Source organism: Pocillopora damicornis, chromosome 3 (genome assembly GCF_964200805.1).
Source record: "Pocillopora damicornis chromosome 3, jaPocDami1.2, whole genome shotgun sequence".
NCBI lineage: Eukaryota > Metazoa > Cnidaria > Anthozoa > Scleractinia > Pocilloporidae > Pocillopora > Pocillopora damicornis.
The window spans coordinates 201,850-226,881 of NC_142672.1; the positions used below are offsets into that span (position 1 = coordinate 201,850).

The following is a 25,032-nucleotide window of genomic DNA, read 5'->3' on the forward strand; positions in this document are numbered from 1 at the left end:
GTCCCACCGAACTTATTTCCAGCTATTTAGGTCTTTGCACTAGTGTTAACTACAAACCACAGACTCACATAGTTACTTGTTGCATTTATCTTTCCATCCATCACACGTCAAGTATTTCATGCCTTTCTCACAGTTTCTCAGACTAATTCGTTTATGTAGTGACGACTCTGATTTCTCCGAAAAAATCAGAAGCAATATGCCAGTTTTTCGATAAACGTGGCTAGTTTCTGTCGTCCAGGCGGGCCACCACTGTGCCCAACAAATTGATCGACAGTCAGCACTACAAACGGCATAGAAGGAAAATACCGATCGCATTCCATTCACTCTCACATTTCACCCTCACATTTGCGTAGTTAAATTAGTCATTCTTAGAAACGTTAAATTACTTCAAAACGATTCAGAGACTGGTACTATCTTTTCGCAACCTTCTCTAATTTCATTCAAACGCGACAAAAATATCGGCAACTTTTTCGTTAGAAGTTCATTTCAAACCAATGACCAACTTGGAACTTTCAAATGCGATGCACGCATGCAAAACTTTTCTTTTCGATCATAACGTAGAGAAAATACCGGGAGCCAAGAAATCCATGAAGATCACTGATCACTTCACGTGCACCTCTGCCAATGTCATCTACTGCATAACTTACACTTGTTGCAAGAATTTATACATCGGTAAAACAGGAGGACGACTAGATGACCGATTCCGATTCTTCACACTGCATATAGTATAACTGAGATGATTTATGGGATGAATTTAGAGGCATTTTGAAGGAGACGTAATTTTTATCGTCATTGTCCTAGCCTTACGGTGTAAGTTTGACTGGACCATACATAAGGTACACCACCACAAGTACAGACGGGAAAATAAAGTACGGCAATGGTAAGTTGGACGGCATTGATGACTGTGTAGAAGGTAAACACTGGTGTGTATACTATGACAGGAGAACTTTTTTACTGTGAGCAGTTGAATTGACGTATGCTGGTAAAATTCAAAGGCGTCTGACAGCTTTCATATGCCTTCCTTCGCATGTAGAGTAGGCGTTATATTTGGCCTTAAAGTGGACCCAAAGGCGAGGCGTGCGCGACACCCGAGTCGCGCGCGAGACAAAGAGTTATTTGCTCCTTTCTTTTGTCCGCCCACTTGAGAGTCGCAAAACTGGCACTTGTTCTGAATGCTTGATTCGTTCTTTCTTTCTTTGCTTCCACGTAGTCTATATTGCCCTGTGTTTAGTTGGAATAGACCATTCCTATTTTTTCCCCCCGCTGGATTTTCCCTTTACTTACGAATGTTGATTGCTTTGTTTGTTATTTTTTCAGCCGCTCAGCTGTCTCAGTCAGCTTACTTTGCCCTTCAATGTCCTTACACTGTGTTTGGCTTGGGAAGAACACCCAACTTTGTTGATGAGCTTGCTGTAGGAATTCCAAGATCAAAAGGCTCTGTAAGGCTAACTGATCATTGTCTCTGCCCCAAGTCTTTTAAGAACACATAAATGAAAGCCGTGCCAAGAGATGTAGCACTCAACGGCTTTTTCTTAACGCGGTCGAAAGTCTTCCCTCTCGGAGTATTATTTTTACAAGAACAGGCGCTCGCTATCCTTACACTTCGCGTGACTACATAGGGTAAAGATAACAAAATGAAATGAAGAGAAAAAAATACTGCTGAGGCTCCTTTCTAGTTTTTATATCTCGTTTTAAAATTGTTTTTCATCCTCACATGTAATTTTTATTTGTTGCAGTCTGAAAGAAAACGTGTATGGAGTTCTATTATACCGAATTCACAAGTCATCGTGGTTCCTTACCCGCCCGACAGCCTCTCAAGGTGACAAAGAGACTATTAAATCTTCACATGAATAAAACACCTTCCTTGCTGATTATCTTAAATTAGACAGGCAACTTGGTTGTTTGATCGAGTCCTGTGAACTAAAAAAATACTGTTATAAAGTGCTGAAAAGAAAGCCTCCTCAAGACAACTAAACAGCGATATTCCAAAAGTTAAGAAACGTTTCCTTATTTCAAGTTTCATTTTTGTTTTAGTTGGACTGCAAAGTTGTTCGTTACCCCAAGCAAACTGGTGTTATTGACAGGTGTCAGTCTTTTGGGCATCTGTGTCTTTATTGGTCTTGTTATCTTGTTGTTGCATCTGAAGGAGAAGGTAAGCGAATTTCAGCCGATTATACAAACACTTTAATATTATTGTTTCTCGCCTCGATTGAAATCCACCAAGTTTTGTTTAATTTTTCACCCGAAATTTCATGCGAGATGTGTTCAATGTTTCTCATCAAATTTTGTTTTGAGAAGCGATGAGAATTAAAGAAATTGGCCATCAAGCTGACTGGAAAAATGTGTCTTGATATTACGTGAAATTACAAATATTCTGGAAAAAGGTCCGAGACAAGCGTATATAGCTGTGAGTGGATTGACAAATGGTCCATTGCTCCCCCTCCAATACAAACGTTTGCCATAAAGCCTTTCCGCTGTTTTGAATTCCCTAACGACAGAACATGTTTCTTTTCGCTTGAAATTATGGCTTTGCGGGAGGTTACCATTTTGGATTTTTTAGGTGCATCGGGTGATAAAAAGGCGTGTTTTCTTTTCTCTTCCAGAGGGAGGACCAAAGAGAGAAGCGCCAAGACGCACACAAATTCCATTTTGATGCCATGTGATGTCCACGTGTCTGATTAAAGTTCACAGGCCAGCTGTGGAGGTTGAGTCGTGAAATGCGTGTGTTTTATGATGACTAGGAAGAATTTTAGGGTACAAGGCAAAAATGTCAGTGAAACAGCGATTGAGAACCTTTCTGCTTATTTGTGGATCTGTTTTTATTGTATAGTGAAATTCCATTAACTGGGTTGATACAAGAGATTATAATCTCTTAAAATTATCTGGCTGATACAAGTACTTGTATTTAACTGAATCAACGCCGAAAAATAACTTAAGTATGTTGCTGTCATTAAATATTTAAAGTCTTACCTGCATTCAACAGCATTTGAGATCAAAGGCTGATCAAATAAATATAATAATTCGTTAAAACAAAACCTTCCCCCCCTCCATCCTTTCCCCATCCTTGTGGTCCTGGCTTTTAAGTTTCAAAAAATAGCATGCTAGAGTAGTGATAAGTACATTGCCATAGCTGTAAGCAGAGAGAGAGAGAGAGAGAGAGAGAGAGAGAGAGAGGTTGGGTTGTGAGTTATAATCTAGATAAACAATTAAAACCAGAATAGCGGTGTTTTGTCATTTCACAATGTTTACCAACTGAAAGTTACGTAGTATTTGGTGGAAGTGAGTCAGCTTGGCACACAAACTGAATTAAACCAAATCAGATTTGTCTTATTACCACTGTAAGTATCCTGTCTTTTTCATTAAAACTCGTGGAATGACACGGTGATAACGACTATATGTTTTACTTAAAGGAACCAAAGTGTTGTTAGTGAACGTCATCTATTCGTCTGTCCTCCATTGGACCATAACTGACTAAGAACCAATCAATTTGCACGTACAATTCAGCTTATTATACAATGATTGATATACTTGGAAGTGATCGTAATCTATAAGCTTTACATTTTGTTAACTGCAATCTTGTTAGGCGCTATGATTCCCTTGGAAAGCTTGATTCCTTTTTGTTTCAAACACGAGTTGGTTGGAATGTCACTGCTAATAAACAACGATCTAACAAGATAAGCTCTTAATTTGCAATTGCATCATAACAAGAATACATATTACTCTACTCTACAATCTACTTAATAATTTTTTTACGCTGATGCGGGGATATAGTATGTTTGGGATTGCTTAGTATAATCCAAAATCAAAAGAATCATCCGTATTCGTTAACAACTATTCTCTCATTAACCAGAGGAAGAATTCTTGACAAAAAAACTTCTATTTTCTGTTTTGTAAGCGTCTTGTTGTCTACTTTAAGATCTTAGCTCGGTGATGTTTCTTGTCTGAGACCGAGCTGCCTGGACCGGAGATGAGTCTTTAGTTTCCAGCCCCGTGGCATCTTCTCCTGCCCCAACTATAATCATCATGAATGTCGCGCAGCAGCTAGCTCCACAGTGAGGATTTTTTCTCACATAATTTATGGAATTGACGAAGTTAGAGATGTACTGCACTGCAATTCAAGAGGACAAAGTCAACTATTGGTTTGGAAAGAAACATCTGACTAAGGTGAATGCTACATCACCGATACTTTTTGTATTTGTTGTTAAATGCGAAATCAATGAAGAAAGTTCAGTTTATCTTGCTGTCGCATGGGTTGGCTGTCTCTGTCTAACGCTGTTGTTAGTGTTCGGCACAAGTTGTGTTGTGGAATAAATGGTTCTTCAGCTTGAACTGATTAAGACATTACACCTGTGTTATGCACCTACATTGGAACATAAATATTTCTCTATTTTCAAAGGGGACCATAAGAGGAATTGAGCTCATTGACTCGTACTGTGGGGATGTCACTAGCTTTTATACATGGTACGTTTAGCATAGAACTTAAATTCTTACCTGCCACAACGGCTATAACGGTTACATTTACAACCACCAATATGACTGAAACAAAGTTACTGTCTCTTTCTCTCTGGCTTTCCAATGAAACCTCGTCAATTGGTATTTTTAATAGCATCCCAACGTTTAAGGTGACAAAGTTTGCGATAAGTGCCACAAGCTGCAACCAATGTTCAAACGTGTCCCTGATAGGCTTGAAATAAGCCACTAAAATAGTGTAGATCCCTGATGTTATGGCAGCAGCACCCAAATAACTTCGTGTGTTAGCCCCCATAAGCAAGAGTAATGACGTCACCCCTACTTTTCTGATCAGCTCGAAAAGTTCCCAAAACCAACACTGCCGAGCATAATTTTCGTACAGGAAACTGAGACCAATAGACATTTCCCTTCCTTTGCGATGTTGGGTTTCCTCTTGGTCGTGGATCTTTCTATGGAAGTACCTCCATAGTAAAAAGAGAACTACGGCTGGTACACCTACAACAGGTAGAAGTAAGAAATAAACAGCTATTGTATATCTGTTGTACTTCTCGGTGAAACACTGGACTGTGAAGTCGGCGCGCAAGAAAGACTGACACACGTCTGTGCTGGAGCAAATCTGTTGACATGTTGGGGACAGAAAGCTTAAGATGGTGGTACAAGTCCAGGGGAAAGTCACAAAAACCAAGAGGGAAACAATCCGATAGACCTGAGTTCTTTCAGCGGACAGAGATTCAGTCAATTCCAAATTATTGAGCCCCTTTTTAAAAAGCAGCAGTTTCCTAAGCTGGTAGACTAGAGTTGCAAGGATGAGAAGTGCCGTGTGTAGCCCAATTACAACTAGTAATCTGGTGTACGCATTTACTGTTATTCCGTTGCTGATACACTGCAACGGTATAATATCCAGTAAGTTCAGCTGCACTATGTTTGCATAATGCACAAGCGTCCATAACGCATTGGGCCATTCAACGTAAGAGAACGTGTTTAAGGTTCCATATGTGACTTGGTAAAAGCCAATGACGATCTTAAGACGAGCTAACATCATGTCAGTCACTTTTCTACCGGATGCACAAGTTTTTTTCCTTCCCAAAATCACGCTTGCTGTGAGAATAGTACATATGATGGTGATACCACTCACTTGCAAAATGAACCAAAGTAGTTTGGGACATTTGCGACAGCGGTTGAACAATTGGTAATGTCCTTTACTGCAAACGGCGCATAATGGACCCTCGTATCCATAGGAACACTTCGACTCCATACCTCCAAGACATGCCTCTTTTGCTAGACATTCGTAAACCGGCGGCACTGTTCCTTGGAATCTGAGTAGTGTGTAGGAGTCACTGTTGACTAAAAGATCTGTTGAGAATTTTTGGTATTTCGTGAGACTGTCGTTCGATGGCCATTTCCAATAGAATCCTGGCTGTAGCCTCACTGACTCGTTTTGGCATGATAGTCCTCGTGATAGACATTGCATGCATTGGCCAAATCGATCCATTCGATAAAAATTCGGTAAGCACTCGCACCCTTTAAAGCCAGCAAACTTTGTATATTGGGTGCCTGAAACAAAAAACGTAAACGTAAAACGTAAATAAACGTAAAATGTAAAAAACACAAACGTGGCTTTGTTGTTCATCGCATAACATTTAAGATGAAATTGAAAGTCATCAACGATAAAGGCTTGTTGAACCAAATAGTGTCGCCGTCTGAATAGAGCTTTTATACTAATTCTAGTCTAGGCACAGAGGCCGAAGAAATAGAGAAATATACATTTTTGCTCGCTCAATATGAATAATCTTGAAAATACTCGCCAGTCCTACTTAAAGTGCCTGTGACACGAAAAATTTGTTTGCGTAAATATTTTGCTTATCATATGTACAAACCAATTCCGATAGAAGAAAAATTAAAACAAGTATTTTCCTGGCCCTAAAGTGCTCTTATTTTGTCTTACAAGTGTGCCGTGAACTGGTAACGAATCAGCAGGTGATGACGTAAAAAATCGTACTTTCAATGCACAAAAAAATGGTCAAGGAGAACTCGCTAGCCGCTTAAGTCAGTTATTTCTGATTGTGAATGCAGTTATCAACCAAGAAACGCAAAAAAAAATTTCGTGTCATAGGCACTTTAAGGTGATTCCTCAGTATTACAATGCACATCTTGTACGGCGCATAAAAATTACGAAATCAGGAAAAAAAATATCAACTGATGTTTATATTTTCTTGTTGTACCAGTAATAGCATCAATGCAGTAAGATTGGCCCATCATATCACTTAATCTTTTAACCCCCAAGAGTGACTGGCATCTAATTTCTTCTTACCATATCACCCTAAATCAAACATTGAGGTCAGGAGAATAAAGGAGCTGATCACTGACTAAAGAAGCTCTTGATTGTTAGACTAATTCTCCATGTCGGCATCTTGGGAAATGTTTAGAGAACAGTATGGAGAATATGCGTACTGATGTAAGGGTGTAGAGGGTTATGCAAGCTCGGTGATCTATCTCTTCTTTGCACTTTTCTAAACAGGGATTGGTTGGGATCATTTTAGGAAATTTTGAAAAAAAACTCAGTAACTTTTTTCCTGAGGATCACCTTAAGTGGCCACCATTACGAGTACTTTAAATTTGGACGCATGCACCCTAACGTTACACTTTTAGACAGTCGATGGTGGAAGCTAGTGAAGAATTTCCTAATTGCCATTTTGAACTTCTCGACCTTTAAGCAAGAACAGGGAAAAGAAAAAATTAAATTGTAGTAATTCTGCTGTTCATCTAACCAAAAAACTTTTTTTACTAACCTTAAACAATTTCATACCCTAAGCTGATGGCTCATAAAACAGTTTATACAATCATTTTAAGTTATAGTCGTTCACGAACCTTGAGGGCACAAAATACAATCTGTTATGGCTTTTCCTGGTTTGGATTCCAGTGTCACGAAATGACCTAACGGGCAATGTTTACATCCAGTACCGGAATAGGCCAGTTCATCTTGATAAAAACCACCTGTAGCACAAGTGTGAAAATGATTGGTTTATCGTCAAAAATGGATGAAAAAAAGAATGAGCTGACGAGTGCGTGCCGGCATGCGAGGAAATACTTGATGACAGATGCTTGAACGATCAGCCTCTAAAAGGAACCTTAATTGTTCAGTGTTCCATGCACCTGACGAGAGAGGATTAGCAAGACATTTGGGAACAGTTTTGTAGTACAATGTTGTAATTTCTCCTTTTCTTTCAATTAATAAATTTATATATATATATATATATAAATGAACGTGGTGGTAGAGTCTACCTTGGCATAAAGTGCTCAATGCTGTGGTAGCAGAGCTAAGTATACATAAGTTAAAGAATTAAAGAGGACGCATCGATTCTCTGTGACTCTGAGTTTCGCGCCTAAGCGCTCGTCAGACAGACGCTCTGTCTGACGAGCGCTTGGCTGCGAAACTCAGAGTCACAGAGAATCGATGTGTCCTCTTTAATTCTTTAACTTATGTATATATATATATATATGTATAAATCTACACCGTTTTCAAAAACGTTGCGGCAATGAAAATATATATGAAATACACATATTTTGAAAACGGGTGTATAAATATCTTAATAGGGAGAGAGAAAGTTTTTCAATCGCCATGTTATCAACTACCTGCAGGACATGGAGCGCAGGTCCCTTGCATCCTTGCATATGTTCCAAGAGGACAAGGATAACATAAATTCTCAGAGACACTTCCCTCAGTCAGTTTACAAACGAACCCCAAGTTAGAGCTCCCAATAAGTGAGGGTATGGTCACATTGTAAATGATTATTTGCTGAGCAGGAGTCCTGTGGTGAAAAATGAAACCGATCAAATATTTTTCCAAATGTTGGCAGATTAGGTAAGCTCATATTTTCTGAACTTGGCTTTAGTTATGGGTATCAATGTCATGCTAAAAAAAACCATCCTGCACATGATGAATTACAGATTATCATCTTACAATGCATCAAACAAAATCTAAAATCCTGGGCACTGAGTTAGAGTTACCTGTATAAAAGGCGAGGAAGTTAAAAATACTTCCGCTTAACTTAGAATATATTTAAAATTTTGCCGGCTAAAAGTAGAAAATAAAACTTCGAATGAAACACGCGGGCTATTTATCCTATGTCAAAAACAATGATCTCCTCACAGGTCTATCGCCAGGTCACGTGGTCCCGACAGATGGTTTGGTGAAAGTACATTGATAGGGGTGAAAACCAAGATCCTGTAGAGATAGGTGAAGGATAAAAGAATTCTTCATCCAGTCAAGATGTATATCCAGATACCAGGAGATATAATAGCCCCACACACTGTCATTTAATATTCGTTTCGTGGAATTGTGTCAGAAATCAATCGGGTGATATAAGAACTTGTCAATATAACGAGGCTCTCGCAAATAAGCGCGGTCCTATCCCCATGATCATGAATCTAAACTGTGTAACAATAGTTAGTAAAAGGTCATCGATGATAACGCAGCAATTTCTTAGCACCTCAACTTTCTGATTTTCTTCTCGTCACCCCAGTAACTCTGCCTTAGCTCAACTGCTTTTATAACATAGCTAGTAAATTTGTCTAATCAAATTCAATTGCGCGAGCGTGCTTCATATTCCTATTGTGCACGCTAATGACGTCAGCAAACAAATCCCTCAAAAAAAAATTTCCTTCGGGTTGAAAATGTGATAAAACAATTGGTTCATACGTCAGCTGTGCGTTCATCGAGAACGAAGCTAGAGTTGCTCTCGGCTACGCCTCGAGCAACTCTTACGCATCTTTCGTGCTCTCCAAACTTCCCGCGTGCTTCATATCTCGATGAACGCACGCTGGCATATGAACCAATTTTTAAATAATGAGCCGGAAAAGATATATCTTTAATCTTAGCTTACAGATATTGTAAATCCGGCGTTGTTGAAAAAGCTCTTTCTGATATTTGGCGTAATGGATTGTATGCTAGATTACTGAAATAATTCAGAAATAAGACAGAGATGATCAGAACTCTTAGTCATCCTCGCGTAATACCAGCATGTTTCCTGAGTTTGCCTGGGCCGGGCAAGGAAATATGGGCTGCGGGTCGAAGAACGAATGGAGAAAGTCAGGAACAACGCTATTAATCATGCATGTGACTTCTAGGGTATGCCTTTTCTCTCATATCAGGTTATGTGATAATTCTCTATAGAATACCCTCTTATTCACGCGCATATGTTTGCATAATTGAGACCTGATGGGTAACCAAAACATACAAGCTAAAGAGATCTATTCAATTGTACTTTCAACAAACTGCTACAATAGTGCCTTTTATGACTGTACATTACAGGTGTCCACAACAGCAATCAAAGTCAACTACCCGATTACATCCTTATTGATCAAAAAATGCGTTAATAACAATTTACTTAACCTCCAGGAAAAAATGCAGCTTGAACAAATTATCTCTTACTTACATGAGCTTTACGGAAGAAAGGTTATAGAAGGAATGACTTTCGATTATTGCAATCCGGTTTCTTGAAAGATCACTGGGAAGAAATTAATGAACCACAGATGAAAATATTTTTGTTGCTGTACATACAAAGTAGAAAGGACTTTGAGTTACCGAAGGCTATGTTTGTTCTTAATGTTGTACCCATACAGTTCTTCGGCACATATAGTGGCGCCTTGTGGTGAAGCCTTCTATTTCAGCAATCTCTGAAGCGTTTGAAGCTAGCCGGCAGCATTTCCAGGCGTCGTGACATGAAGCAACCGAAATGCCGGGGTCTGAGATGTCGATTTGAGATGACGGCTAAATTAGAGAAAAATGGCTTCCGAACTTCAAGGCAAATAAGAAAAGTGACACAATTTTCGTGGAAAAGAGGGATAATAATTTGTCAATGTTTACAACGATTTTTAAGTGTTTTACTGATCTCTGAAATATTCAGCAACCAAGACTCCAATTTTCAGGCCATATGCATATTGAGTGTGGAATCCCCCTTCCGACGATGCTAAGCGTAGATTTGCCTGGGATATCACATAAATGACACAACAAATAGAAAGTCTTCCTCTTTTGTCCCTGGCTTAAACTTTTTTATTAGCAGGAAGAAAAAAAGTATTCAATGTACGCACAGGTAAAATAGATATCTCATGTTGCTAAAAGTCCCATTTGATAGCAGATAAATCTTGTTGCCTCCAAGCAATCTAAGGGCAAACATACAATCAGAGACAAACAAAAACGTCAATAATGATTAACATTCCGGACTGGGAATCAAAAGTAGCTAGTAGCCAAGGTAAGGGTTACAAGAGACAATTATGGGAATTATTAATATAAGAAAATGAGGTGTGATTTTGCAAAGACTACTATTTTACGATGAGTCAAAATTTAACCATTGAATGGGCGTCTTTTTTAATGACCGCAGACAGGTCTTAAGAGGCGTAAATCTCATTGTACACCACTCCTCGAGTAATAACTTAATTTATTAATAACAGGAGTGGAGGTGCGATGGCCTCATGATTTGTGCGCTCGACTCCGGATAGGGTGGTCCGGGTTTGAGCCCTGGCCGGGGTCATTGTGTTGTGTTTTTAGGCAAGACACTTTACTCAATAGGTAGCAAGTATGAAGTATGACTATGGAGCAATTTATTTGGAACAACAGATGAGAACTTCATAGCTTTTCAGTCTAGTGTGGTCGTCTTTTTTTTAAAAAAAATTCTATTCGTTGTGGTTCAGGATTGTTTCAGATGACTTCAAGTATAAACTCAAGATTTAATTACCGTACGAAACCTAAGCTCTATAGAAGGCATTAAGACGCTTGTCTGAGGCCGAGCTTGACACGTTACTTACATAATATTAGCTTTGCCATAGCCTTTGAATGCATCCTGGTGTACAGTCTCGATCTGGTTATTAGAAAGATCTCTGCAAGGCGGTAATAAAGTAATTAGTCTCAATGTTATGAACATGACTTCGATTACTGGTAACGTGGCATTCATGTAAACTCATTGAAGAGTTTTTCTAAAAGCAGGCTTGCCACTCCCAATCAACGTTGAGACCAGCTTCCGAACGACCCATGACCAACCCCACGGCCCAGAGCCCTCCTACACCCGCTGTAAGTAGTGGAGTTTACTATTCCCACGGGAACGGTTCCACCCAACAAGAAATCTGGGGATGAAGTTCCTCCACCTTTCAGATCCTGTTATGAAAGACGATGTCTGGGTTGATTGATTTTCTCCCAAAGAAATTAGAGTTGAAAAGTCTATCCTGTCTCAAAATGGAAACGAGTAAACTAGAACATTACTGTTAGGAAATAGGTTGTTGTTCATCGCGGTAGCATTGGATGATATTATAAGTTTTTGTTCTGTTGTCTCACGAAGTCACTTGATGTGGAACGCAACGTTTCGACTGCTTCCTGCAAGTCTTCTTCTTGCGATGGGGTCGACTGGTTGTGGCACGGCATTATGTACCATGGTGATCTGTTGTAATTGGTGCATTTCGATCCGGCTATTGTTTCCAAGTACCATGGTTTCCTCAGGCGTTCGCTGGTTTTTCGTGTGTTGTTGGTTTAGATGTTTTCTTATTGTAGGCATCCTCGCTTCCGGTATTTCGGTTCCGTTGTCCCTGTTTATGTTGTTTGGGTTGAGTCTTATGTAAATTACCTCTTACACTTTCCTTGTCTATCATTGGCAATTTGGTTTCGTTCCATAGCGGCTTGTGTCCGGTTCCGTTGGCATGTTCTGAAACCGCGGAATTCTGAGTGCGTGCGAGTCGTATATCCCTGTCGTGCTCTTTCATTCTTTCCTGCATGGGTCGTCCTGTCTCCCCGATGTAGACTTTGCCGCGTGTGCATGGTATCTTGTAGACTACGCCATCTTGCTTGTTTGGGTCTGCGGGTCTTTTGGTAGGACCAGCCGGGATCTTAGTGTGGTGTCGGATTTAAAGACGGTGCGTATTCCTTGTTGCTGTAGGTGGCGGCGGAGGGGTTCTGAGACTCCTTTGATGTATGGCAGCACTGTGGTAGACTTGAATTATGCTGTTTCCCTCTCGGGTGTTGGATTCCTGGTTTTGGTCACCTTCTGTAAGAAGGACGGAGGGTAGCCGTTGGCGACGAGAACTGCGGATAGATGTTTTTTCTCCTGGGCTGTTCCAGATGGCTTGGTGATGATGCGTTTAGCTCGATCATGTAGACACTTGACAATACCACGTTTAACAGATTGTGGGTGGTGCGAATCATAGGCGAGGTACTGGTCGGTGTGTGTGCGTTTTCTGTATACACTTGTGAGCAGTTTACCGTCTGGTTCCCTTGTTACGAGGCTGTCGAGGAAGGCGGTCTTGTTGTTATTCCCAGTTTCCATGGTGAAGCGGATGGACGGGTGTTGTTGGCTGAGGTGGCTCAGAAAGTTATCCACATTGTGCTGTTTCATGACGGTGAACGTGTAATCTATATAGCGCTTCCATATTCTCGGTGGTTCTGGGGCGGTAGCTAAGGTTTGTTCGTCGAAGGCTTCCATGTATAGATCGGCAATCAAGGCGGAAATCGGGCTGCCCATCGGTGCACCTTCTTGTTGCTCGTAGAGTGCTCCGTTGTACTTAAAGTATGTGAATCTCAGGACGAGATTTAGAAGGTCTGCAATCTGGGTAGGTGTGAGCGCTGTGCGGTCTTGTAGGCTCGGATCGTTGTTGAGTCTGTGTAATGTGGCCTCTACTGTTTCTTCTATAAGGACGTTGGTGAATAGCGACTCGACGTCAAAGGATATCATTACTTCGTCTGTTTGGATGGTCTCTCTGTTGATGATGTTTGCAAATTCTCCTGAGTTCTTCACTGTGTAGTTGGAGTTACCTGTGAGAGGAGACAAAATTCTAGCTAGGTGACCCGATAGGTCGTAAGCAAGGGTGTTGACACAGGACACTATGGGTCTGAGCGGTGCGTTGGTTATGTGTATTTTTGGTACGCCGTAGATTCTGGGTGGTTGCTTCTGCTTCGGCCTGATCTTGTAGGTTCCCGCTACATTTGAGTTGTTGCAGCTTTTCCGTGGCTGCTTTCTCCGTTTCGTTACCAAGTGGCTCTGGAAAATCTTTAATATATCAAGCAGCGCCAGTGATCACGCTGACATGTGCCACATATTATCAAGCTACATAATTTAGCATAAATTAGAGTAACGTCACAGAACACGATTAGTGTCAGGTTATCGTAGACCTTCCCTCGCTTCCGTTTCACCTTGGGGGGAGGGTACGGGTATATGTAGGCTATGGGTTTGGTCGTGAGAGAGATACGAATTTTGGCAAATTTCATCATCAGAGGTATGTTGTTGTTAAACAAGAAACACTTTGATCCATGCGCAAATTGCAATTTGATAAGTTGTCATTTTAAGAATGAGTGGATGAGCGCAATTTTTTTAGAATTCATCGAAATGAAAGTCATGCAAACAATGGGATTAACTTTAGTTTGGAAGGGAATTGAAGACAATACGAGGGGGTGGCTAACATCCGTGATCCTGGGGTACCCGCAAATGTCATTGTTGAGGATCCCACTTTTTTGCTCATCCGTAAGTTAAGTAAAGTAAAACACGGCGTGGAGGTCGATATAACAATCTGGTAAGTATCCTCTGTTTGACACAGTATGACCCCCCTTCCCCCTTTGAAAAATCCTAGCTATGCCCCTGCAGTACATAGTCAATTAGAAACAAGAAGCCCGAATTTTGAATTTCACGATTCTCCAATGTAAACTGTCTTTTGTTTGTTTAACCTCTGCGGAAGAAACACGTCCATGACCAGTAAATTGTAATTTGAATTAATGGTTTATATACGCACATTAGTCCATCGACAGTCCTGTTGATAAATGCTTCAGATGGTATCTCAGATATATGGTTATGTCGTAATATCCTAGACGTAGAACACAATATGATTTACGTTTTAAATTTTAAGTTAAAAAATAGTTAGTTTCTTGGGTTTGCTACGCTTATAAACTCACATAAGCTGGGAAAGCGTGCACACGCAAACTCAAAATAAAAACTGAGCTCATGACCTAGAGTTGACATTAATTGATAATTAGTCTCGACTGATCTCTGAGAACCAAGAATTAATTTGATTTTTAAGCATTGGGTGCATATGTTATAGGCTACAAGACTCGTCATTCCGAATACATTTTTAGCAGCCAAACTATTTACCTCCGTGGCTCAGAACGGTTTTAGTTCAGAGCCAACTCAATTGCAGTGATGATTGAAGGAGCCTCTGAACCGTAAAAAAAACTTGGAGGAAAGGTGAAAATTATTGTGGTCATTTCAGTTCAATGAAAACTAAAGTTAAGTGAAAATTTAGTGAAAGGACATGAATTTGATTTTCGGGGTTTCTTGTAGGAAATCGCGAAATCCTTTCCTTTCCTTTTTCTTTAAAATTTTAAGCAAAGCCTTAGAAGCAATGTATTTATCATGCTGGGAGCGCAGAAGCGAACATAATTCAGCCAATGTGTCTTATCTGCTTTTCTAGATGCTCGTTCAGAATTTTTTTCCCTTCTCTCCTTTCTTTTTCGTTCTTTTATTTCACGCGAGTACTGAGACGACAATTCATTTAAACTGCTTCACGGCAATAAAGAAACAAAATTCCCTTTTACTAAACTACATCCTACAATTTCTAGATACAAGTTTTCAAGATCATTGGTTCACAACATAAATGTAAGTTAGGTTTTAGAAAGGCTCAGTATCCTCCTTTGAAGGGTACGTCGATAACTTATCCCGGCCTTCGGTAAATGTGTCAAGATATTTCATAAAGAGACATGGGCGTCTCTCAATTGAATGGGAAAGTAATTTTTAATGGTTAACCTTGCTGCTCAGGCTTTCACTTTTTAGCTGAATATGAATTCGTTGTATTATTTAAAATAAATACTTACAAAGAATGGAAGAAAAAGGGTTTCGCCAAAGACAAAGCTTCAACTGGTAATTCCTTCAAACGATTGTTCGACAAATCCCTAAAATGAATTCAACGAAGAATGTTTTTGTTTCAGTAGGTAAGCCTGCGCTAGAAAAGGACATGTGTACAATTAGAATACAATCACAGGTTACAGAATAGAAGGGAAATAATCGGGTGAAGAGAATTTCGTTAATGAAGACTTTGTATTTTGAATGCAATCGGAAAGGAAGTCGCTGGACCGTAAGGACACCATCTTCGAGTAAGATGTTACCAAGTTGGCATGGACTCACCTGCGTAACTTTCGGTGTTATATTTCGTAAGTCTTTAAGTCGTCTTTACAGGTCAAAATGGAGAGTAAAACATAACTAAAGCTATGAAATTTTTCCAGGCGTTTAGTTAATAAAACAGAACGCGATTGTAATCTGTGCAATAACAGCAGCAGAGGGTGGCTCGGGTCGGGTCTCGCATTTTCTGTGAAATATGTACGGGTTATTAAACAATTATTCACCTCAGGCTTAGCAAGAATTGTTGAATATTATTTCCAAGTATTCACTGACCCTGAAACGAATAACTCTTGTAATATAATTGCTCAGGTGATTTCGCCTTCTGTTGTAAATTATTACTGTTATACCAAACTTAGTAGCCCCTTTCGAGCTGATCAAAATTGTAATTTCCTTCTATCGCGTTAATTATTTCCCCGTAATATTGGCAAAACGTGAAGCAGCCATTTTGAAATTTAGCGCCCCCGCTATAATCTTGTGCGAGGTGATTATACTAGGATATGATGCAATACTCGACCAATCAGAGCTCGAGTTTCTCTAAAGTCACCTGAGCAATTATACTTATGTTCAATAATCCACTTAGCTACTTTAATCATCACTATCTTGGTTCTACATGGAATATTCTAACGCACTGTATAATTTTGGTACATTATTTTGAAATGCGTTTTCATAGCTTTAGTTATTGACCCTCTCAGTATTTATTCTGGAAACAGTTTGCAATTTTGGAAGTTTTAGCATCACTTGTTTATCATCGCTTGTCTATTATCGCTTGTTTATCATCGCTTGTCTATATTAGGTCAACAGACCAGAGTTTGAACAATCTGACGGTATCATGACACTCACTAAGTCTTCCTACAATGGACCATGATGCGAATAATTTCTGCCTACGGTCATGTTTCATGGAAACATCAAAATTAGTGTATATTAAACACTTACACGACAAACAGATTTGTTAAACTCCAACGGTTTAAAAAGGTCTCGGGATGAAGGCGTTGTAACTCATTTCCAGAGAGGAATCTATGAGTGCGAATGAAAACATAATCTCTCTTGTTTATCGAAGTCGAAAAATGAGTCATGGAGAAATACATTTTGCCAAAACCTAGTAGCTCTTACAGCTCAGAAAGTATGATATTATTCAGGAACATCCCCTCTCCAATACTTGATATATTGTTCTTGCTCAGATTTCTGAAAAGAGGTAAAGAAAGGTAAACGTGCTTGACATATTAAACAGAGGACACTTTAAATCATCGTATCACTTTATAACACAAATCTAACACCGATATCAGAAATTATTAAAAACCGGATCATTGGATAATGCAATTCAAGAGTTCTCACTGGCTTAGCCAACATGGGCTTTGAGCCATGAAACTGTGCTCTTCAAATATCTCAAGAAATAAATATTTGCCTATTCCTCCTTTTTAAGCAAAGCATAATCACAAGATAGCTCATTCAGGTTTTTGAAACCCGTGCATGCTGTCGATCGAAGTTGAAGACGATGTAAATTTACTACGGGGGAAGGAGGGGTTGTGGGATTATGCCTATCATTCAATGTCAAATAAAATTAAAGACATGTAAATGATTGAAGGTATAGTTCAACAGTAACTCACAATGTCAGGAGCGAAATGAGGTTCTGAAAAGAGTTCTTGTCGAGACTTGTTAAGAGATTCTCAGCCAGGTCTCTATATCAGGATTAGAGAACATCGATAGTGACAATGAATTTTGACATAGTTAGCCCATATAGAAATTTGAAAACCACTGGGCCATAGCTCAGGCCCACGCTAAAATCTTTGCATGATTTTTCGAGTCGTGTGTCAACGTTTCAATCAAATCACCCAACTGTTACTCATGAGTTACGTTTCTTATATGTCTTGGTATTAGCAAGTGCGACGTGGTTTTGACGTTGCACTTGAGGAAAAAAATAAGCATTTCGACCCAAGTTTTCAAAGCTGGAGCTACTTTCAACAAGTAGTCTTTCATAAGTCGTGAATAAGGGCGGTTATCACATGATGTAGTCACTTCTGATGTCGAACAAAATAATACGTTGCAAATGCAAACCACCGGTCTTTTTCGAGCGAGAAGGTCGGCTGATTACCAGTCACGTTATAAAGAACTATACACGGTAAAAGAGGCAACAACAACAAACGGCTTAGGGATTACAATATCGACTTGCTTCGATCAAAGCTAAAAAAGCGATCAATCACATCGGTGCATTGGGCTTCGTAACGTGACGCATAACTAGGGTGCGATGAGATGTAAGTTCAGTTGAATTCAATGATACGGAATTGATCGAAATCATTAACAAGCATAGCAAATACGTAAATTCAGCCTTCAATAACTTACAAGTATTCCAGAGAGTCTGTTCCAGCAAATGTTTCATAGAAAATGTTTGTTACACAGTTCTGGGACAGATCGCTGATTAATAATAAAACAAAAATGGCGTTTGATTCCTGTGTCGCACCATTCAATAATAGCGACGATAGTATTGGCACTATATAGTATTTTTGATTAGCTTCAGTTTATTTCAATGCAATGAAATTATAGTAATGATGATACCTGGCTCCTGACTGTTAATATATATAAAAATCGTATGTGTGAACTGCGGATAAAGACGTGAATATGAAGGTGATCTTCGCAGTATGGGTCACTACCTAAGCAGTAGTTAAAAGAGCAGTATGGGACACTACCTAAGCAGTAGTGAAAAGAAGGCATGGAAAAAAAATTCAAGCCTGTACGGGATTTAAACCCATGTCCTCTCCGATACCAGTGCTAACACGCTTACTGACAGCTGGTCATCATGTAGGTTCCAAATGATAATATCTAGTATCATAATAATAGTTGTAATGATGCTGATTAATTTAATTCGAAGAGGATTCATAAGACCTGAGCACGGTTACCGGAAGGAGACGCAGAGTTTTTCATCATTGCTGTCCAAGATCGGTTAACAAGGACAAACCAAATAAAATATAAATAAGGGGTTCCTGGAAATGTTATAAGAGTTTAGTCACGATATATGGATACTTTTTAGAATATTCTGCTAGGTAATGCAGTAATGATGTAGTGCTACAAGAAAAGCTACTTCGTAAGCTTTAGGAACCTTCTAAAAGGCCTGATCATTGTTTATAAGAAGCAGTTACCTGGCGGGGTTAATTAAGTTGTCGGTAAAGACCGTCTCTTTGGAGTGGCCCTATACAACTGTGGTGGTCTACCGTAAAAATTTGCTTACAGTAAAGAGTTGCAGGAGATATTTGGAGATAGTAATGTTTTCAATTTGTATCAGTAATGACTGGAGTTTTAAAAGTCAGTACAGAGTGGACTCATGTTAAGTAAATATGTTGTTCAGGAGTTGCTTCCTTTTTTACCTTACATACTTCACTTAAATAGACCAGCTGTTTCCATGAAATCGTTGTATATAGTATTTTTCTGTTGATTAGGTTACACTATTGGTTAAATGTTAGCATGTTTTTTTCTTTTTCAAAAGCGTGATTCAACTTACAGTTCCTGCAGTAACGTCAAATTCTCAAAAGTATAGTTAGCTATACTTTCGATCTTGTTGTTTGCAAGATGTCTATAGAAATAAAAAGACTAAATTAAGGATTCTTATTATTTGAGGTACTCGGCTATGAGTTCGATCCTGACCTATTAACCCCTACATTTTAATAACCGCTTATTCAAATAAAATATTCATTGACGAAAAGCAATGTTTCATACTTTTCCTATTAGAATTAAGCACAAGTCTCTGTAAGAATCAAACATCTTGGGAAATGAAAGTTTTCAACCCCCCCTTCAAATTTTGCATGCAGTTAGGCACTCAGGGGGATGCAAAAAAATACCCTTTTTTAAGGTTACAGCACTCTTGTTGCCGTGGTAACAACGGCTGCTTGTTCGAGGCCCGGGGCCTCATTTTCATACAAAAACGTCGCAAAAAAAGAGTGAAATGTTTATTTCTCAATCTCAAGCTAAATACAACATTACAAATTGGCACTTCTATCATACATAGTAACATCATTCGTCTTCATTTTGATGCATTTAATTTTCCCTGGGAGTGAATGTGAACACACCAATAGATTATTTATCTCGGTACAGTTTCGGTCATTTTTGTTGTCGGGTAAAACAGGGAAAATGTTTATATGAATTTCTCCAAAAGTACACCGATTCTGGAGCTGAAACTACCCCCCTAGCTGGTTATCCTCTTTTTTTTTTGGTTGTTTTTGCTTCAGAAAGCGGAAATGTGCTGACATCTATTAAAATATCCATTTCTCGTCTTTTTGGGGCGACCGATGGAAACTTCACGGAGAAATACAGCGTCACGCCATCGTCATAACGCACATGTTTATGACAAATGACCTGTGTGAGGATAGTTTCGTGCAGATCAGCCGATTTCAACATGTTTCAAATGACATACACGTATAACAGCGTATCTTCAAAGGATTTCTGATTGCTCAAATTCCCATGAAAGAAGGTGCAGCACTCGGAATCTGGATGATATGCGCACGATTTGAGGTATATGTTTGTAGTTACGTCGAGTTGTCCTCCATGAAGGTTGATCAATTGTTTTTTAAAAGATGACAACCAGAGGCGAGATTTCTCTTCGGGATATTGCTCATAAGATAACATTCTTTCAAAGCCTCGCACTTTTCATTTGTCTGAAACGTTTGTTGTTGGGAACGTTAGATGTAAACATCGCCAAATTATGCAAAGCTATGCAATGTCTGATTTTGAGCTTTTTTCGCGAACTACCCCTATAAAAAGTAGAGGCAGGCCTGCAGAGACTTTTACATATTTAAAAACTAGAATATTATGACCAGCTAGATGGGTAATTCAGTTCCAGAATCGTTGTAGAAGTGCAAATTTGTAATGTTGTATTTAGCTTGAGATTGAGAAAAACATTTCACTCTTTTTTTGCGACGTTTTGTATGAAAATGAGGCCCCAGGCCTCGAACAAGCAGCCGTTGTTACCATGGCAACAAGTTTGCTGTGACCTTTCAAAAGGGCATTTTTGTGCATCCCTCCTGAGTGCCTAACTGCATGCAAAATTTGAAGGGGGGTTGAAAATTTTCATTTCCCAAGATGTTTGATTCTTACAGACTTGTTCTAAATTCAATGATCGCCATATAATAAACATCATTCAATTATCAAGAGAATATCAAAGTTCTCTGTGTTAAGCAACATATAAACTTCATCAAAACTAATGGTATTTCAAACAGTAATCCTGTCCTCTCACATGTTTGTTCGTGCCGCTTGAATTGATACAAGTTTCAGTGCGAATGAACTTCTTTGATACCTGAGCCTTTATTTTTGATGACAGGTGATTATGCCCCGCAACAAATATCGATGGCTGATTAATAGTCACACATTCTGTAAAAATAGTTTTTCTTACAAAATTTCGAGTTTCTCGAGACCAGCAAAATCAGCATTTTCAATCCTTCTTATTTTGTTGGAGCTCATGTCCCTGCAAAGAAAATTTAAAACAGAGCCAACCCTTAACCTTGCGATTAATCAAGATGAACCAATAATGAATGAACAATTATAACATCAACAAAAACATCAACAAAAACATCAACAACAACATCAACAACAACAACAACATCAACAACAACATCAACAACAACATCAACAAAAACATCAACAACAACATCAACAACAGCGAAAACAACTAAAACAACAACACACAACAACAGCAACAATCAACAACAACAGCAACAAAAACATCAACAAAAACATCAACAATAACAGTAACAATAACCTCAACAACAACAGAAACAAAAACATCAACAAAAACATCAAGAACAGCGACGACAACATCAACAACAACAACAACCAAAACATAAAAAAAAGCAGCAACAAACCCATCCTGAACATGTTTTCAACTATTTACAGAGAAGATAATGTGGCCCTGAGAGGAACGTATCTTACACTAATATTAGAATGTTCTTGGGGAAGCCGTTTGTAGAGAGAAGTATACTACACATTTTTTGAATTGATGGGGTATTTATACAATTTTTCTTTGCTCAATTTACTTCATTCACCGACCGATACGTTTAAATGAAAGTTTGAGTACGAGGGACCAAGCAACTGAGTGAAAAATTAAGTGTTTACTTTATGCCAGATCTCCGTGGATCCTCGATACAGATATCACAGTAATATGTAAATGAACAGATGATACTTTCCAAAGTATCATCTGTTTTCAGCCTTTACAAAAGGCTGAAAACACGACAAAGACAAATTTTGATATTTCGAATTGAACTAAAACACCACAAGCTATAGTCAAAATACTGATTTATCAAAATTGCACTTTGTCGAAATGCCAGCTTTCCGATTTATTAGCTGCACTAATCAAAACTGGTTCATTTAAACAGAATATGTAAACATTTTTAACAAACTACCCCGTGAACGTACAGCAGTTTGGTGATATTAGAATGATTTACGTCCGAGACAGAAGACAGCTTCAGATCCATGCAATACACCCTTAGATACAACTCCTCAGCGCTTTCAACTCGAACACATCTACACTTTTTATCGTGATTCTTTAGCCCTGTGGATCCAAATGTAAAATAGTTAGGTTGTTGCTTAGGGTTAGTCGCCTGAAAAATGCCCATTAATGGCAAAAGGTGCGATTGATTGGATATCCCTTCAAATGAATGCCAGTCATGAAGGGTCAGGGGTCAGGGTATGTTCAGATAAATGTGTATTTGAAAAACAAGATTTGAAATCAGGATTGGATTTGCGAGGCATTAATCAAAATAAGAAACAAAGTTTGAGCCTTCCGGGTCACTGTAAAACTTCACTACAGTTTCAATGTGGTGTTACGTCAGAATTAGATAATGCATCATTGCCTTGGCAACAGCAAACAACTACATTAACATTATTCGTTTAAACATGATCTGTCTCTTCGTGTTTCTCGCATCTTTTATCCCTCGGTGTCCTCCCTTAACATAAAACTTGAAGCTGTGTTTTAGTAGTAAGTACCAGTGCTGCTTTGAAAACAAAAAAGAATTTCTCTGTGACTTGATAGGGCGATCACGATTTTGCCACATCGTTGTCATCGTTTTACAAAACTTACCAGGACACGGTTGCGACATCCACCTTTTTAATCCTTTGACAAAACTCCGGTTGAGAGCTAGAAATTGTACAAATTAGGTAGGACCTTAATACATTTCCTGAACAGTTGATACCAAATTACATACAATATGAATAGTTCGTGTAGTGTGATCGTCCGGGTGAGTGTAGTTCTGAAAAGAACTGTTGTTGGTGACTCACACTCACCCGGACGATCACACTACACGAACTACTGATACTCCTGGGTTCAAACCATTTACTTTGATACAATATGAACTCAATAAAATGAGACATGAAGACGTAACTGACGAAAGATGAAGAGAATTATCTGCTCCAATTTCATGATTCGATTGCCTCTTCTACCCAGTTTCAAACACCGAAAAATTATTCATAAGAGGCTGCAGCTACTTCTTTCAACTCAGAAATCCATTCCCAACTCTTCGATTCTTCTCTCGTCCATATCTAAAAACTGAAAAAGCTTTGTGCCGGGAGATTTTTTGTGATAAATACTCACCAACAGCTTCGTAGGAAACTCGGAATCCAGGGTATGAGTTTCCCACATCAGTGTTAAAATAAATCTGTAGATGGGGACCTGTTGAAAATACAATCTTTTCCGATCTTCTCTCACCACACATGCGCACGATGGCATCGCTGGATGGCAAGGGGCCATCGTTGACCTGAACAAAGTCAGTGTCACAACTTTTAGAGAGTTGCAGGTGAAATGAGGTGAAGTGGAGTTTTATCTGATTTCCTGTTACTGCTGTTATGTTCCAAAGAATGCTTAATTTATCCGGATACAATCTTGGAAAGTTTGGGCTTGTTATTGTGCCATTGTCGCCATAAATTTGATGAGAGTCTGAATTAAGAATTCCTGTTGAAGGGGGAAGAGACTGATTAACTTTTTTAGATTAAAACCTTTTATTTGTGGTTTTAGATTAGCTGGTATACATTTCTGTGGATGTTTTAACAGTATCGATACCTAGGAATAAAGTAAAGTAAGGATTGAATAAGTGAAAAGTTGCTCACCGAAACATACTTGAGAGAATGCCTGTATTACCATGAAGAAAAATGACATACTAACTCATCTGCGTTGAACCTAGAAAATATTGAGAACAAAAACAAATGCCCCTTGCTCACAGGACGAAACAACAAGGTTTCGATCATGAAATAGTTGCGGAAACGTTTGCTCTGATCTCTCCTTAGTTGTGAGATGTTTTGAATGTTGCGAAAGACTACGATACAACCATTGATTTTTTGGTTATCTGCAGATTTTGTCAACTTTTTGTGTAATGAGTGAAAAATGCAAGCATCTTACAAATATTTTTTGGAAGATGTGTTTAAGCTGTACGGCTTGTAAATAAACGAATCTCTCCTTGTTTCATCTAAAAAATAAAAATAGATTTTCGGTGGTTAAAGATGGTATAGACCAGTAGAATTCGATAAGGGTCTCATGTGATGTCTATATAGACGAACAAAACATGACAGACAGCACAACAAATGATTAAAAACAACACAAGCACAGAACTGTAGTAATGGCAACATCAACGTTCCAAAACAAGAAGAAAGAGAGAAAAGGGAATGGAGGGGAGAGAAAAAAACATTTAAACACAGCAGCAAATTGTAGCGATGGTCAGCACAACACAGCACAGAAAATCACCAAAGGAAATAGGCCAGGGAAAGCATAAGACATCACGAACCCCTACACATCACATTAAAGACATAGGTGTTTTTCATCTTTTTACTGTCATTGTATTAGACGTTACAGTCAACAATAAATCGCAACTTGCCTGTTGGTTTGTGTCCTTCCCTTATGCTGAAGAAAATCCTCTTGCTTCAGTTATCAGTTTTTTCTTCTTTTAAATGCTCTTCTTGGACTAAGATTATTTTGGCTTGGTTTCTAATGAGTTGTTTAAATTTATGAGAAGCTCAAATAACTTAATTGTTAAAAAACATAGTAAGCAGCTGCAACTGTCTAAGTTTAAATCTTCTCGCAAAGTGCTTCAAGTAATTAATGTCAAATCAGCCTTAGCAAACCCTAAGCAAAAGAAATATAAATTGGAAATTTCATCGGTCAAGATCTAGTATCTATTACTAATAAATCCGCGACATAATTGATTTCATGCATAACACCAGCTAAATCCTTATTAAAAATCTCATCTTCAACAAATATGAAATACTCTTTGACATTACTAGTTTTCTTCAGTGATACCCTATTGTCATTCTCCTACTGATCATGTATTTCTCGGAAGCACAAAGCAAAACAATTCTGGGAATATTTTGCATGAACTATCAAAATCCCCTACAGACCTTTTCAGCCGCACTGCCACAGTTTTGCACCATGCATTTGGCCATAACACTCCAAAGC

At 38.8% G+C, this 25,032-nt stretch overlaps 2 protein-coding genes and 1 pseudogene across 2 annotated transcripts in view; 1 reads left to right on the top strand and 2 right to left on the bottom strand.

Annotated features, from left to right (window-relative positions):
- Positions 1-3,379, top strand: part of LOC113673937 (T-cell immunomodulatory protein) — a 21,495-nt gene extending 18,116 nt beyond the window's left edge. The window contains exons 16-20 of the mRNA XM_027190405.2: positions 802-880; positions 1,318-1,439; positions 1,737-1,819; positions 2,035-2,152; positions 2,604-3,379. Of these exons, the coding sequence (XP_027046206.2) occupies positions 802-880; positions 1,318-1,439; positions 1,737-1,819; positions 2,035-2,152; positions 2,604-2,663 (462 nt within the window). The 3' untranslated portion in view covers positions 2,664-3,379. The remainder of the gene's footprint in view (positions 1-801; positions 881-1,317; positions 1,440-1,736; positions 1,820-2,034; positions 2,153-2,603) is intronic.
- LOC113674035 (uncharacterized) lies at positions 2,795-24,567 on the bottom strand. The gene is made up of 23 exons (XM_089199645.1): positions 24,455-24,567; positions 23,983-24,049; positions 23,694-23,763; positions 23,182-23,538; positions 22,672-22,728; positions 22,008-22,143; positions 20,989-21,060; positions 19,105-19,176; positions 17,952-18,023; positions 17,219-17,290; positions 16,725-16,796; positions 16,548-16,628; positions 15,311-15,388; positions 14,236-14,307; positions 11,275-11,346; positions 10,561-10,632; positions 9,906-9,977; positions 9,354-9,425; positions 8,621-8,695; positions 8,104-8,279; positions 7,339-7,464; positions 4,492-6,024; positions 2,795-4,108 (listed from the first exon to the last, which is right to left on the bottom strand). The coding sequence occupies exons 3-23, from the start codon at positions 23,740-23,742 to the stop codon at positions 3,912-3,914; spliced, it is 3,585 nt and encodes a 1,194-aa protein (XP_089055771.1). The 5' UTR covers positions 23,743-23,763; positions 23,983-24,049; positions 24,455-24,567; the 3' UTR covers positions 2,795-3,911.
- Positions 11,817-13,496, bottom strand: LOC149047728 (uncharacterized; annotated as a pseudogene).
- Positions 24,568-25,032: the final 465 nt, after the last annotated feature.